This window comes from Trichosurus vulpecula, chromosome 8 (assembly GCF_011100635.1).
Source record: "Trichosurus vulpecula isolate mTriVul1 chromosome 8, mTriVul1.pri, whole genome shotgun sequence".
Lineage (NCBI taxonomy): Eukaryota > Metazoa > Chordata > Mammalia > Diprotodontia > Phalangeridae > Trichosurus > Trichosurus vulpecula.
Genome location: NC_050580.1, coordinates 220428670 through 220445379, shown reverse-complemented (window position 1 = coordinate 220445379; position 16710 = coordinate 220428670). Strand labels below are relative to the sequence as shown.

General features: G+C 37.2%; 1 protein-coding gene across 2 annotated transcripts in view; it reads right to left on the bottom strand.

Annotated features, from left to right (window-relative positions):
- Window positions 1–16710, bottom strand: part of SYNE2 (spectrin repeat containing nuclear envelope protein 2) — a 430582-nt gene that overhangs the window by 100139 nt on the left and 313733 nt on the right. The window contains exons 82-87 of one of the 2 annotated variants that reach the window (XM_036734278.1): window positions 14410–14541; window positions 9416–9612; window positions 5714–5846; window positions 3543–3725; window positions 2811–2957; window positions 53–229 (exon numbers count right to left, since the gene is read on the bottom strand). In XM_036734278.1, the coding sequence (XP_036590173.1) occupies window positions 53–229; window positions 2811–2957; window positions 3543–3725; window positions 5714–5846; window positions 9416–9612; window positions 14410–14541 (969 nt within the window). Of the gene's footprint in view, window positions 1–52; window positions 230–2810; window positions 2958–3386; window positions 3400–3542; window positions 3726–5713; window positions 5847–9415; window positions 9613–14409; window positions 14542–16710 lie in introns of those variants that run through there. The other variant, XM_036734277.1, reaches the window with a different exon arrangement.

Sequence of the window (16710 nt, the reverse complement as noted above, 5' to 3'; positions counted from 1 at the left end):
ACACAAAAGCACTAGCTAAAAGTAGAAAACTGGAAAAAAATTAGAAGCAAACCTTTCTGTTTAGTGTTCCATGTAACTTGTGCCACTGACGATTCATTTCTCCAAGGCATTCTGCAAATTCAGTTCTTTCATAACGCTTACTTTCTACATCACTGGTGCTTAGCTGTAACAGTGACTGATTGACAAAATCAATGATCCACTGTTTGTAATTCATTTCCATCCTGAATTCCTGGGGGAGAAAAACCATGAACAGTGGGTAACGTTCTAAAGTGTGTATGGGGGTGGAAGGAAGGGACAGGAGAGGGACACTTAAATAAATTTGAATGAAGGTCATTAGGATGGATTTTCACTCCAGTGTCCTCCAGGGGGCATCAAGAAGTCTTTATTAAGGTGCTCTCTAACTAAAAGCCATCTTGGCATTCTGTCCTGGGACTTCCAGCCAATTCTGATGCCTCATAAGTTCTTAGTGAGATGATTACAATGCTATATATAGCTGAAGCAGATTCAGAAAACCTTTCTTTCTGGAGCTGCCTGGAAAAATCCTCTTCAGGGCTGACCAATTCCCATTTATAAGAGCCTTTGGAATGGTGATTCACTGGGGCCTGGGAAGGAGGTAGGAAGTATAGCCCTTGGGAATTTGCTTTTATGTGGATGTATGAATGAAAAAGCATTTATTAAGCTCTGACTATGTGCACTGTACTTGGGATATAAATACAAAACAAAGATATTCTTTTTATAAAGGAGTTTATAGTCTAAGGGAGAAAAAAATAAATATAGGGGAATTGTAGTTAGAGAAGGATGTTTTGGTTTGGGAAGCCACCTTAGGTTAAACCAACACCCTCTCACTAAATGATTGAAGTCTCATAAGCTACCTTGCCATTCAGGATAAGTCTTCCCTCTACTCACCTGGCCAGCAAAGGCCTGGAGGGTAGATATCTCAGGGCATATGGCTCAGAGAACAATAGAAACTTCAGCAAACTATGCATCCTAGAAGTCATCTTTGCTTTTTAGAATCTCTAGCATCCTTCAAGGCTCAGCTCAAGTGCCATCCCCCACAGGAGGCCCATCTCGATCTTTCCTGGAGATAGCTAGTGCCTTGGAGATGGAAATTACTTTTCATATATACATTTATATTTATTTTTCTACATACATGTTGTTTCTTTCCCATACAATGTAATTTTGGTGAGGACAAGGAATCTTTTGTATTTGTCCTTGTATCCCTAGTGCCTGGCCCTGTACCTTCCCTCTCCCCGCAGACTGCCCAAACCCCTAGCACAGTGATTCTCAAAGAGTATGTCCTGAGATTTACTAATTGTGCTAAGAAACCCTTCCCCTATGGCATACAATGTTAGGTGGAGGGGACACAGAGACAAATAAATAGTAGGTATATAGTAAATGCTTTTGGTTCAATTGAATTGAGAGGGCAGAGCTTGATGGCCATGGGGCTACTTTTAACTTGTTATATGCCCTGTTTAACTATACATTGAGATGTTTTGGCACTTAAGTTATTAGTCACCAGATTATTAAAACTATGAAGTTAGTCTTAGGCAGCTGGTAGTCCAGTGGTTAGAGTGCTCATCTTGGAATCAGGAAAAATTGGGTTCAAATTTTAGCCCCAGACCCTTACTTGTTGTGGGACCCTGGGCTAATCGCTTAACTGTAGTCTGCCTCAGTTTTCTCAACTGCAATATGGAGATAAGAATAGCACCTTATCTCACAGCTTTGTTGTGAGGATCAAATGAAATAACAGTTGGTAAGTACTTATCAGAGTACCTGGCACACAGTAGGCACTTAATAAATGTTTGTTCCCTTCCCTCTTCTCACTTCCCATCCAGACTGCCCAAGAGTATGCCCAAAAAGTATGTCCTGAGTTTTACTGGGTGTGCTAAGGGAACCTTCCCCTACACTCCCAGCCTTTCACATCTCCCAGCCCCTACTCCCAGGTGCAGTTTGCTGTCATTCCTCTGGGCTTGGTGTCTAGGAGGTCACAATAGCAGTTCTCTCTCTCCAGTGCCACAATGCCACCTCCTTGATTAGAAATTCTGTGGAAACTTCCAATAAGGGGAAGGAGAGAGACATGAATCCAAGGCCTGAGTAATGGGTCTGGGGGCCCACTTTTCTAGGAACCTTCCTTTGCTCCCAATACTGTACTGTACTCCCCACCACCACCAAAAAAAAGGAAAAGAAAAGAAAAAGTACAAGAACCATTGCTCTGGAGATACACATCTGGGGATCTGGGGATCCTACAGGCAAATGGACACCATGGGATGATATGGGGAAATTGCATATAAGCTCTGTGCCATTATGATTTTATCAACTGTAGACTAAAAGATCAGTCAATAAATCAACACTCATTCATTAAGCATCTACTACGTACTAGGCACAGAGTGTTAGATGGAAAGGATACAGAGACAGAAATGAAAAACAGTTCTTGCTTTCAAGGAGTTTTAGTAGGGGAAATGGTACATATAAAGAAAATTAGGTATAAAAAATTTACAAGGTAATTTCCAGGGAGAAGTCACTAGCAACTGGGAGTGAGGGAGAGGGAATCAGAGAATAAATATCAATATATACAAAAACCAGTAAGAAGACCATTTTCACATTTAGCTCTCAGAATATTTATGTTTTCTTAATAGGGTGAGGGAGAGAATTTGTTGCATTTTTACTGAGGGCTCACTTTTTCTTGGTCTGTATTCAGCTCAATTTATTTTCTCTATCCCACAGTATTTCCCTAAGGACTGATTTAAATTTGAGATCTTTTTTTTTTTTGCTTTTGTTCTGAGATTTCTTTTCCCTTCCTAGAGTTTTACCTTGTACTTCTGAAGAAGACTTTTCACTTGAGTTACAGAACTTGGTGAATCTACGGTGGCCTCATCCGTTGTCTGCTGTTCTACGTTGTCCATCCAGTTAATCATTTCGGTGATTGCCTTACGGGATGGCAATTTCTCCATTTGAAGCTGCAAGGACAAAATGATTTCCATTTAATTACTTCCAGTTAACAGCATGAAATCAGGGCAACACTAAAGATGATATCTGGTTTGTAAAAAGGTCTCACTCCATAATTATGCAGGTTACTCACCAAAACAAACTCAGCACTCAAGCTCAAAACTAAGCAAAGCAAAAAACAATGGAGATGACCTTCTGTATAAAGTATGAGAGTGGCATAAGTAAACTGGGAAATAGAGTAATTAAAGCCCCAATTCTCTCCTAAGAATGAGCCCAATGGAGGAGTGTCTGGTAATTAAGACCCGCATTCAGCAGGGCTATTAGAGAAAAGCAGACAACAATGATGCCAATCACTGAATCAGAGGATTGACTTTGAAGAAGTTATAAGCTGAGAATTGAAAGTTTGGGGATGTATTCTGGGTTCTTCGATATTTATTTACCTGATGGAGTTTTTCTTGGGGATGTATTCTGGGTTCTTCGATATTTATTTACCTGATGGAGTTTTTCTTGGGGATGTATTCTGGGTTCTTCGATATTTATTTACCTGATGGAGTTTTTCTTGGGGATGTATTCTGGGTTCTTCGATATTTATTTACCTGATGGAGTTTTTCTTGGATATCTGGAAGTTGAGTGATCAGCGTTGCCCATTTTTGCTCGAATTGTGCTAAAGAAGATCTCAGCGTGGCAGTGTCGGCTTCTTTTAAGTGAAGAAGCTGGTTTCCTGTGCTGATCACAGAAGTCTTCAAGGTAGATTTTTCATCCACTTCCTTTGAAAATTCCTAATGGATGCAAATTTTACAACTGAAGATATGATAAACCTTTGCTAAACTGGCTGATATGCAAACTAAGATTGAAAAAGTACTTGTTGATAGTCTCAAATATTTTTGAAGTGAAATTTGTTGTCTCAGACCTTTCAAATCACTTTTCAAGCTTTACAAAAAACTACTTTTTTAAAAATAATATTTTATTCTCCTCCCCACCCAGTTTCACGTAAAAACAATTACAATGAAACTCTTGATACAACCCAAGGTTCTGCACAAACAAACAAAAGAAAATTTTTGAGAGTTACTTAAAACCAATAAAGCACAGGCAGTCAACTTGCATTTATTAAGTTCCTACTATATGCCAGCTGCTGTGCTAAATGCTGGGGATACAGATACCACAATTATTTGCCATTCACTAATACTTAGTTTCGTGTTAAAAGACAATAGCAATTGGATTAGATACAACGATTAATACTGGAATAGATTTGTTTCCTTTCAGAAGAGACAAACTGGCTCATGGACAAGAAATGCTATATATTCAATTGAGGTCAATACATTGGACAGTTTTATTTAACTTTTCTTAGGCAAGGGAAGGTACGATGAAGACACTATTGGAAAATGATTGTGGCAAAAAATTAAAGATGCATCAATAAAATATTTTAGATCCTTAAATTTTAAAAGTTTATTTCAAAAAATTATATTTTTAATGTCCATGTTAATAGCTATAACTAAATTCTGAGAGAGTGCTCTCTTTTATATAATGGAAGTACTATGGAATACATGGAAAAATCAGGATCAACGAAGCACAATTCTCTGATGCACAATTGCTGCAAAAGTAGAATTTTACTTTTTTATAAATAATTTCAGCATGAGTCTGATAGTTTTCAAAAGGAATATTTAAGTGCTTTTTAAATAGATTGATCCAATGTTGTAAAATTAATAATCTTTAATTCATTAACATTGTTTTATCCCTTGTATTTGAATATATGCCCACAATCTGGCTGGTTTTTATATCATTTACTTTAGACATATCCACATTACTGTGTCTGCTTAGACTGCATCTGCTGTAAAAAAAAAAAAACAAAAAAAACCCCATAAAATAAATGCAGAAAAATTCTAAATTAGAGAGACATAACTACTATTAACTAATTTTCATTGGGGCAGCTAGGTGGATGACCCCAGGTAAATCACTTAACCTCGGTTTACCTTACTCCACTGGAGAAGAAAGTGGCAAACCACTCTTGTATCTTTGCCAAGAAAACCCCATGGATTAGTACAGTCCATGGGGTCCCAAAGAGACCCCCATGAACAACAACGATTCTTAGGAAGTTTTCATGGAAGCAACGAACAAGCTTGGATAGACTTTGGGAAATAGTGAAGGATGGAAGGGCCTGGTGTGCCACGGTCCACAGGTTCATAAAGAATTGGACGTGACTGAACAACAACCACAAACATTACATTTTCATTTTCTGTAGATTCACGTGCATATCTATGTTAAGATGTCAATGTAATTTTTCTTTAATAAATAAATTAGTTTTTGTCATTGTTGGTGGTTTCATCCATTCAGGGAACTTCCAGTGAGGAAAAGTAGGTAGATCAGCAGGTTGTTGTATAGTTGTCTGAGTTGTGTCTGACTCTTTGTGACCTCGTTTGTAATTTTCTGGGAAAACTCATTTTACAGATGAGGAAACTGAGATAAACAGGGTTAAATGATTTGCCCGGGACAGCTAGTAAGTGTCTGAGGCTGGATTTGAATTCAGGTCTGTCTGACTCCAGGCCTGGCACTCCATCCACTGTGCCATTTAGATACCCCAAGGAAAAATATATAGATCAGCAAATGTAATGCAATTTAGAGAGTTGCCTGAGAGAGACCGAGGTTTTAGGTGATTTGCCCAACTCAGCCAGAATGAGTCAAAAGTGGGACTTGAGCCTTTTTGACTCAGAAGTCAGCTCTCTAAACTGCCTGTCAGATAAATATCAAATCATATTCTTGTATAACTTACAAAGAAATCATTTATGTTGCTCCTAATTATATCCAAGTCTTGAGATACATTAAGAGATTGTTCCTTCCAGTAATTCAGAGTTTGCTGAGCAGATTCTAACCACTTGGTTAATTCATCCGAGTCCTTGTTATAACTATAAAAATACCAAAAGGGGGAAAAAAACCCAAAACATGGTCCATTAGTGTAACAAATCACAAGTATAGTTTCCTCTTATCCTACTATATGCTGGAATATACATCTCCATTAGAAAACGAAATGTTTTCATGGGGTACAACTGTATTCCCTCTTCCAGCCCCTTTGTAGGCAATTTTTCCCTTAGTCAGGTGTTCTTTGAGCTATAGTAAACACTTAATAAAAGCTTGTTGATTGATTATTTAGAGGGGTATAAATAGTTACTTGATACTATTTAAAATAATTTGTTGTCAATTTAGTTGTTTTTTAGATGGGTGAGGTGATTGGGCTATCTTGGGTCAAATTCTACACAGAATTTACAAAGTACTAGACTGGGATAAGTCCCACTAACACTCCATAGTGGACTGGTTTTACAAACCATATTCTGGCAGGATATAGTCTTTACACTTTCACAATAAAAATCTTGGCCAGTGAAGGATTACGTGTATACTCCATTGTCCTCTTTTGGACAGCTGGCTAAAAGGCTGGCTAAACATGCTTGGGTAAATACAGGCAGGGGATGGGCAGAGGGAGCTAAAATGGATCAATGCCCTACATTATTCCCCTTCTTCATCTATGCAAACTTACATATCAGTCAGTCAAATGAGCTGATAGCCATTTTGCAAGGTAGTTATAATGAGAGGGATACAGAAACAGTTCCTATCTAAGGTATGTGTTAAGAGAATTTTGAGTAAGGGCCCTTGTAGCTGAAATATGTGAGTGTTTACAAGATGAGGTGGGTGGGAAAGAGAAGAGAGAGCACTTAACATAATTCTGCCATGAGAAAGCACATATCTGTTTCTCTTATATAACATTTCTATGTTACAGGTGTGGTTTTTTTAAAGGCTTACGTGCATGAATACTTGCTGAATGAACGTACACAAGTGTCTTACAGCCCCTTCACTTCTTTTCCTCAGGAATGTATGCCTGAGAGGAGTAAAGTGACCCGATTCCATACAGAAAATGTTCTATGCCACCATGTATAGGATCAAATCCATCTCGTCCTTTTTGAATGTGTGTGTGTCTATGTGTTTATAGGGATGGACGGAAAAAAAGTTTGGGGATGGAGGAAGATCTCCATAATTGAATATAAAGGCTACTATACATCTCCATTCAAGCCCTACAAGCCTCAGGATTTAGTCTACTGCTTTAAGAGAAATGAGGTAATGGAAGAGCTCCTGACTAAAAAACGGATAGAGAAGGTCACAGAAGGCAAAACGAACAGTTTATTACGTAACATTTTTTAAAAATTTAGTACAAATGAAACTAATATAGCTAAAATTAGAAGGGAAAAATAACTGAGAAAAAATTCTTTGCTGCAAATTTCTCTAAGGGTCTCTTTTCCAGGATATACAAGAAACTCATTCAAATTTATAAAAATAAAAGCTATTCCCCAATGGTCAAAGGATATGAATAGGTAGTTATCCAAGGAAGAAATCTAGATTATCAATAGCTATATAAAAATGCTTCAAATCAGTAATAGAGAAATACAGATTAAAGCAGCTTGGAGGTTCCTCATCATACCCATCAGAATGGCAAAACTGACAAAAGATTAAAATGCCAAATGCCAGAGGGGTTGTGGGAAAACGGGTGCATTAATGCACTGTTGTTGGAGTTCTGAATTGGCTCAGTCCTTCTGGAAGGCTATGTGAAACGATGTCCCAAAAGTTATTCATATATGTGTGTGTATGTGTATGTGTGTGTGTGTGTGTGTGTGTGTGTGTATAAATACACATATATACATACATATCCTTTACCTCAGTGATATCACTGCCAGACCTATATCCCAAGAGATCAAAGACAGGAAACGTACCTATATGTACAAAATTATTTATATTTTTTGAGGTAGCAGAGAGCTGGAAACTAAAGGGATGGTCATCAAATGAGGAACTGCTGAACAAATTATGGTATATTGTGATAGGTCTTGCTCTTATTCCCCAGTTTCCCTTCAATTAGGATGTCTTCACTAAAAGGTGACAAAATCCTCCCTAGGAATTGATTGATGGCTACCTCCCTTGATGCAGTTTCCTGGTCACCAAAGGACACAAAAAAATCCCACCAACATGGAGCTGGGGCCCCTCTGGCTTGGGAAAACCACATGAATCACCATACCCTGCCCAGCTGAGCAGACTTGTTTCCATATGGAATGAGAGGGCCTGCTTCCAGAGAAACTAAGTAACACTGTATCCTTCCTGATATCTTCATTGTGTTAGGGCAAAGTAAATTTTTTTTGTTAAATGTTCAATGCCTTTTGAGTGCCTCACTTCATCCCAATATCAAATCTGAACTAACAGGGTGCTGGCATTAGGCTTACCATTAACATATAGTAAATTTAATGGAACACTATTGTGCTATAAGAAATAACAAAGGGGATGATTTCAAAGAAACCTGGGAAGACTCATATCAACTGATACAGAATGAAATGAGCAGAACCAGGAGAACAATTTGTATAATAACAACAATGTAAAGACAAATGATTTTGAAGGAATTAAAAATTTAAAAATTCTATCTCTCTTGCCAGAGAGGTTACAGACTCAGAGTGCAGATTGAGACATATGTTTTTTGGACATAGCTAATTTGGAAATTTGTTTTGTTTGTTTGACTTCATATATATTACAAAGGTTTTGTTTTATTTTACTTTCCACTGGGGGAAGTGGGAATGGGAGGGAGAGAAAACTGATTTTTGTCCATTGAAAAAAGCAAAAGCAAATGAAAAAAATAAGGAAATGGAACAGAGTTAGGATGGGACCCTAGTTTACAAAGAAGGGTTAGGTACTATAGACAAGAACAATTTAGTGAAGGATTAGCTGTCCCTTGAATTAGAGGAAACTATGTTTCCTTTAGAGGATCCCTTAGGGGTTATTCCTAGAAGGAAAATACTGATTTCAAGGGCTCAAGCCCTATGGAAACTATATGTCTACTGACCAATAGGACTTCATAGAAAACAATTAATTAACCTGAGTAGCCTATACAGAAAGCTCATGAGGTCTTATCCCAAGGCTCTATTCTCATTTTGAGCCAAAGGCAAAGGTGGCTAAGGATATTACATTTAGGACCCACCTTCACCAATTTTATCTCAACAGAGATTAAATGTAAAATGATAGTCTTCAAAGGTAATATTTCATAACATATACATATAGTATAACACTAGCTCAAAAGTACTCTTGATGTCCAGAAAATAATTATCTCCTAGATCTTGGTTTAACCCCATGACTCACAGCTCTGAGAAGTACATGATAGCTTTATTTTTTCTCCCTCTCATGATGCTTCTTTGTTGATTATATTTCTCATATTCTCATTAAAATAGAGAGCTTTCTTACAATTAAAGTGACTAACACCTCTACACAAGTGGCCAAGAAAAATGATCATGAGCCTTTGAGAATATGGTCTTTTTTTACATGCTAGCTTTATGTTGCCAAAGAAAATATACAAAAGATTATGAGAGGGAGAGAAATTTTGGGATGGCAGAATTTCTGGGATATCCTTATCCCAAATAGTTTTTGAAACTAATGAAGCTTTAAGAAAACATACCTGACCAGATGCCTGAGAAGGGTTTGAAGTCTGTGTAATTCATGGTCAACTTTTTTATTTAAAGCCAACCATTGTTCTTCCAACTTGGCAATCTGGCTTTCCAGCTCAGGACAACTCACAGCAGTTGCTAGGTGTTTTCCTTCATTCATGGTCTGGTAAAGTTTGGTATGCTTTTCATCTATATTCCTTTTGATTTGCTAAGAAAAGAAGGTTATAGGATCAATAAACCAATTTGTGACTATTTATTGAGCATTGTGTGAGATACAGAAGAATAAAACCTCTTCCTTCTCTTCAAAGAGCTAAGAGCAATAGATCATAGTAGCACATGAGAAATAGCAAACAAAGCACGGCTGTTTTGTGTGATACTGTCTCTGAGTAACGCAGTCATTCAGTGAAAAGAGTGTGATCGGTAAAGTCTGTAGGAGTTGGGAAAGCTTCATGGAAGATATGATGACTGTGCTAAACACTAGAAAGAGGAAAGGATTTGGATAGGTGAGAACAAGAAAAAAAAAGAAAACCCATTTTTATTTGATGAGAAAATATGATTAAGAGCACATATTTTGAAAATTCACAACTAGAAAGGACTTTCTTTCTTTGACATAAGTAAAAAGGAGACACAAAGTGATATGGAGAGCTGGCCATGGAATCAAGAAGACCTTGGTTCATGTCCTGCTTGACACATACTGGCTGTTCGACTCTGGTCGGGTCATTTAATCTTTTACTCCTCTAGGTGATTCTCTAAATAAGTTGCTGAGAGGGTACCAACCTTCATTGATAAAGGGAGCTCCTTTATCTGGGAGTTCCCTACAGCTACACCAATGAAATCAGCAGGTCAGCTCCCATACCTATTATAAATAATAACATTTACAGTACTGTGCTGAAGCCAGACTACAATGGGTTGAGAAGTTACTGAGAGGAGAGGAAGAAGAGGCAATGAGTATAGTCTCTGTTTCCCAAGTGTTTGTCTTTGGACAGGAGGAGAGATATAGGAAAATAGCTTGAGAAGACAGTAGGGTCAAATGAGGGTTAGTTTTGGTTTGTTTCTTTTCAAAGATAAAGGAGATCTGGATATGTCTACAGGTAGCAAGGAAGAGACCAGCAGACAGGTTAGAGAGAGAGGGAATGATTATGGAGGAAATAGGTAGGGGATGAGGCAAGTGGTTGGAATAAAGAGTGCCTGGAAGGTCTTAGGGAGTAGAAAGGTCACCTTTTCATCAGAGACTAGAGAAAAGGAGGATGGAACCAAAGGTAACATGGAGTTTTGAAATCTAGAGAAAGGGAGAAGAGGGAGTTTAGACTACAAATATAGATGAGATCATAAGAATGAGCAAAAGTAGAAACAAAAATAATAAACACACACACACTACTCTGTCACAAGAAAGGAAAATGGTGGTGAATGTGTTACATTTTAGAGCAGGTTTGACAACAAACTACTGGACACTTTAACTTTTGCTCACTTCCATATGTGAGTCAGTGAGTGAGTGAGAGAGAACCTGTGTCTGTCTCTGGAGCTAATCTGCTAAATCTCCTTTTCTCCTCTTCCTCCTATGTGAAATGTTCTGTCCCTCAGTTTTGCCTGGTTTCCTTCAAAACTAAGTTCAAATCGTACCTTCTGTAAGAAGCCTTTTTTTGTTCCCTCAGTTCCTAAGAGATTATCTTCAGTTATTCTGTATAAGTTTATTAAGCACCTACATACCAGGCAGCAAGGTGACTCAGTGGATATAGTGCCAGGCCTGGAGTCAAGAAGATTCATCTTCCCTAGCTCAAGTCTGGCCTCAGGCACTTCCAAGCTGCCTCTGCAAGTCACTTAACCTTGTTTGCCTCAGTTTCCTCATCTGTAAAATAAACTACAGAAGGAAATGGCAAACCATTCCAGTATCTCTGCCAAGAAAATTCCAGATGGGGTCAGGAAGAGTCAGACATGACTGAAAAAAAAAAACAAACAAAACCCAGTGTGCCAGGCACTGTGCTAAGCATTCTGGATACAGAGGCAAAAGACAGTCCCCCTTCTCAAGGAGCTTACAATCTAACATCTATATATATATATATATATATATATATATATATATATATATATATATATATATATATCTTTATGTACCTATATATTTATATATTGTTTTATCCATTAGAGTGTGAGCTCCTTGAGGGGAGGATTTTTTTTTTTTTGCTTTCTCTCCAGCATTTAGCACAATGTTTGGCACACGATCCATGCTTAATAAATCCTGGTTGACTCAATTGAGCGGTTTTTTGGTCCATAATGGACTTTGCAGCCATTGTTTTATCTCATCTAGCAGTCACAAAAATCCTCTAAGATGGGAAATACAAATATTATTGTGACTTCCATTTCGCATGTGGAGAAAATGAATCTCCATAGATTAAGTTACTTGCTCAAAGTCACACAGCTAGGAGATGTCACAGCAAGGACATGAGCCTCTATCTTCTAAATGCAAATTCAGTTCCCTGTTTCATCGAATCAGAGCAGTCTAAAATTGGAAGGGACTGCAGAGGTCATCTGCTATAATTTTCACTTGAAGCATGAATCCTCTCTGCAACATCCCAAAGAAGTAACTTTCACTGGGAAGCCAGAAACAGTGCCAGAGCTGTCTACAAATGGAACAGATCACCTACTGATATGATGAGCGCCTTCCTCTGACTCTATCTTCTATCTTGTATCACATTTATTTGTGTGTATGTCATATCTTCTTTTGGACTAACTTCCTTGAAGCTAGAGGCAATTCCTTTTTTAATCTTTGGATCTCTATGAAAGTCCATTGCTTATACATATCAGGCATTTAACAAATGTTTGTTGTATTAAATACTTTTTGTTCAGTCATTTCAGTCAGGTCTGATTCTTTGTGACAGCCTTTGGGGTTTACCTGGCAAAGATGCTAGAGTGGTTTGCCATTTCCAGCTCCTTTTATAGATGAGGAAACTGAAGCAAACAGGGTTAAATGACTTGCCCAGGGTCACACAGCTAGGAAGTATCTGAGGCTGCATTTGAACTCGGGTTTCCTGACTGTAGGCCCAGGCTCTATCCATTGTGTTCCCTAGCTTCCTTTTGAGTACTTAACTTGGTACCACAAACATTTGTTAAATAAAGAAACTTCTGCTTAATAAATTTACAATGTATAGTTCAAAGTTCTGACATGAATGGGATAGGGTAAGGGGACTAGATTGCTTCTTTCATTGACATAAAGAATTCCCAGATGAGGAAATTCCCTCTACCAATTCAGGTTGATACCTCTGCGATCTACGACCTTGCAGAGTTTTCTGAAGCCCTGGGAGAAATTAAGCGATTCGCCCAAGGTTACACGCCAATATGTGTCAGAAGTGGTATGAACCACTTGTCAGGTATGTTAAGGTGGGGATTCCTCTCACGTATGGGTTGGACTAAATAGCCATCAAGGTTTCTTTGCAATTCTCAAATTCTGTATTTCAGTAATTGGGTCTAAACTCGGGTCTTCTTGGCTCTATGGCCCACTATCAATGCACCACACAGTGCAATATGCTGTGTTGCTTCTCTGATAATAATGATAACCACAACAAACAATAGCTAGCATTTATATAGGACTTTGAGTTTGCGAAGTGCTTCACAAACATTATTTCATTATATCCTCACAACCCTGGGAGGCAGGTGCTTATTATCCCCATTACAGAGATGAAGAAACTGGAATGGATAGAAGTTTTAGGGATTTGCTCAAGATCAAACAACTACTTAAACAGAGAGTCAATTATTTCCTAAATTTCTTGGACAAACACAAACTAAAGGAGATTACAGATAGTGTTTTAAGGGATAGGTCATCTACAGGGAAATAATCATGATGAGTTTATTGAAAATCATTCTCTCAATATACCTTAGAATGGGACCTGTTATCAAACTATAATTCTTATTTACGTGATAATTTTTTTATATTTGAAAGGAATAGCAAGTTGTGCATTGTAGATTTATAGTTTCATATGCAATCATCTTTTTTATTGTAATATATTATGGAAATACATCTTTTATTCCATAAATTAAAAATAAAGAAATTTTAAAACTGTAATTCACAGTTTTAAATTCACAGTACACAGAATGGTACTTCCCCAGACTCTTGAGTTAATTAACAGAGCTCAAAAGATCAAGTCTGCTTAAAAATCAGTGACAATGTAATAAAACTAAAAATGTAACAGAGACCAACTGAGAGACTTCTAGGCCATCTAAGCCTCATGGAATGTGGTGCTGTCCTTTCACAAATGTTCCTTCTAGAACCCTGCATCTTCAGAATGGGAAGCAGAGCCCCCTGCTAAATATGTTTTACATTCATTTTCTAATCCGTTCAGGCAGTAAATTTACTTTTCAACCTTTAACAAAAGGGAGTACTTGGTAACCACCTTCAAGTATCACTACTAAGGAACAAATGAGCATTCTAAGGTAAAAAGAAATCAAAATTTCCAAAGCTTGTGTGCTTTCAAGTAAATCATTGTTTGAGTAAATTTACCTGGTTAAAATTTTTGTCACACCACTAAGTAGCAAGATGCCCAAAGATATATTTATATAAATTTTTAGTCTTTCATTCTTTCTCCAGACAATGTAATTTAAATACAGAGAATAAATCCATGGCAGCTGGCTAAAAATTAAAAGTGATTATTGCTTGATACCTTTTTGCACCGATATTAGGTGACAAGGCACAAGCAGCTGCCTATTGCTAGGTGAATTTTTAAAAGGATTTTACTATAAAATGAGATTTAGAACTGGAAGGGATTTTAAGAGATAATCTATGCCAATCTCCTCATTTTATTTATGAGGAAAGTGAGGTTGTGACAATGGATAGTTATAGGTTCTGAGTGCATGAGGCGACCTACAATTCAGTAGATCATCTAGGTCTCAGTACTAATAATCTATGTTATAAAAAGTACCCTACTAAATTCAAAACAATTTTTAAAATGAAACCACTTTGTAAAAATGATGGTATAACCTGGCTTTTTGAAAATGTAAGCAGGAAAATAAATACCTGATAAAATGAAATCCTTTCCATTAGTCTTTCTTCTGTCTCTTCCACTAAACTCATAGAAGGCAGAGAAGATCCAAGAATTTCCAGGTCTTTTTCAAGGGATTCATAGTTTTCATCAAATTCCTTCCATTCCTAGAGAATCAAAGAAAGTAAAAAAATCAGTAGCAGTCCTTTTCTCAGAATGTTATCAGACTAATAAGAAAGTCAATTTTACAATAAATATAAAAAAAGACCAAACAAGTCAACATCAGCTTTAGCTAATGTAAAGAATACAATGAATCCATGTAAATGCTTTATTTTTAATGAAAAATAATTTAATTGCTCCTAAGGCTGAGTCATCTAAAAAAAAACACAAAGAAACAAGTTTAAACCCCCAGGTTGGTTATACTTGCTTTATTATTCAGAGAGTGATATTTCCAAAGTTGTCATGCCATTAGAATCCATCCTTGCATTCAGATATGAAGAACCTTTGGAATTCACTTTAGAAACATACACATTTTAAGCTCATTATATTTAGGAAAAGGGAAGGACAACTTTTAACAGCTGGTGTCTTCAACTATTCAGTGAGGTGTGCTGTGTAACACTTTTTATTGCTTCCCAATTAAACTTTGATTGTGGTCAGCCGGTTGACATTCAGACTATTGTTTCCCTATCCTGTATTCTTTCCTCAAAATAGGGTCAAAGGGTGGAATGACAAGTTGCTTCATAAGCACAGGAGAGAGGTCCAGTGAACAGGGTTTTCATGGGTGTAAAGAATTATAGAAGGCCACATTCCAACATACATGACATAAACTCATTATAAGAAAAGGGCAATTCCTGAAGTACAAGATCATTAATTCTCTTATTGGCTAGATCTTTCACTTCATTGAGTGGCAAGGGATCTAAATTAATAGGGTAAATCTGAGTGCTTAGAGAATGAAATATTCTGACTAGCACAATTTTCTAAGCACTATCATCTTACTTTTCTATTTCTATCCTAGTCTTGTTAAAGAAAATCCTTCTTGGGGGCTGCTAGGTGGCACAGTGAATAGAGCACCAGCCCTGTACTCAAGAGGACATGAATTCAAATTCAGCCTCAGACACTTGACACTTACTAGCTGTGTGACCTTGGGCAAGTCACTTAACCCCAATTGCCTTGCCTTCCCCCTCCGAAAAAAAAAAAAGAAAAGAAAATCCTTCTAAAATATATTCTTTCACTTTTCTGACTTAGTATATCCAGTTTATGAAATATAACTTAATATTTCTTTGGTTGCTAAGGATCTTATAATGCTACAGGAGACAATTCTTAACATAAATTCCCATTGCAGAGCACAGGAGACACAGATGAAATAGGAGTTTGATATGAATTTTTCAAGGACCATGATATATCTTGGAAGAAAGTTTGTGTGCATTTATTTTTTAAACCCCAATATAAATGTTTTCTTTAACTTCTTGTGTCTATCCCTTCTTTTCTACTCATGTAGATCTGTTTGCCTAGACTAGTCTGTTATCACCGCTTTCATACATTATTGCAGTCACTTCCTATTGGGCTGCCCGGCTCAAGTTTGTCCCCCCCCCAACCTATCTTCTATGCAGATGCTAAATTAATAGTTCTAAAACACAGGTCAAACCACGTTATTCTCCTGCTCAAAAAGCTCCAGTGGCAACCTCTTACTTATAGGATGGAATACAAATTCTTCAGAATACATGCAGTTCTCCAAGAGAATGCATGCTCCTTGAGGGCAAGTACTATTTCTATTTTGTCTTTGGATCCTCTACCTCAATTACTGGAACACAGGAGGTATTGTGCTTATTGATTTCACCAAAGATGCCTACTTACAGTATGAAGGTGGCCCCGACCATTTAAAAGACAATTCAAGGAGAACCAGCTTTGGCTGGTTCAATAAAATGGGAAGACCTTTGAGGATGCAGAAGATCAGCCTAGTTAAGTGCAAAGGTTTGTAAACAGCAGGCTAGTTACTAATTGATGATAACCTATTAAAAGCAGAAAATTACAAAAGGATCTTTAGTCTTATTTGGTATCCTTCTAACTCCATACTGATGATGGTAGAATGGTAAAAGAGGAGAGAAGGTACTAAGAATTATATAAATTTTAGATTATCTGGAAAAATTAATTTAACCACTGGTACTCTGTTAAATCTTTGTCCTATGACCAACAAGTTGATAAAGTTATAAATGAAACGAGAAGGCCTATAGAAGTTGTAGCTAAATGTCTTTCAGATTTGTCTCACAGAAGTAGTTACTTGTTGAATGTTTATTGAAATAAAGAAGTTGATGGAGTTGCTTTGTCATCTGCCCCAA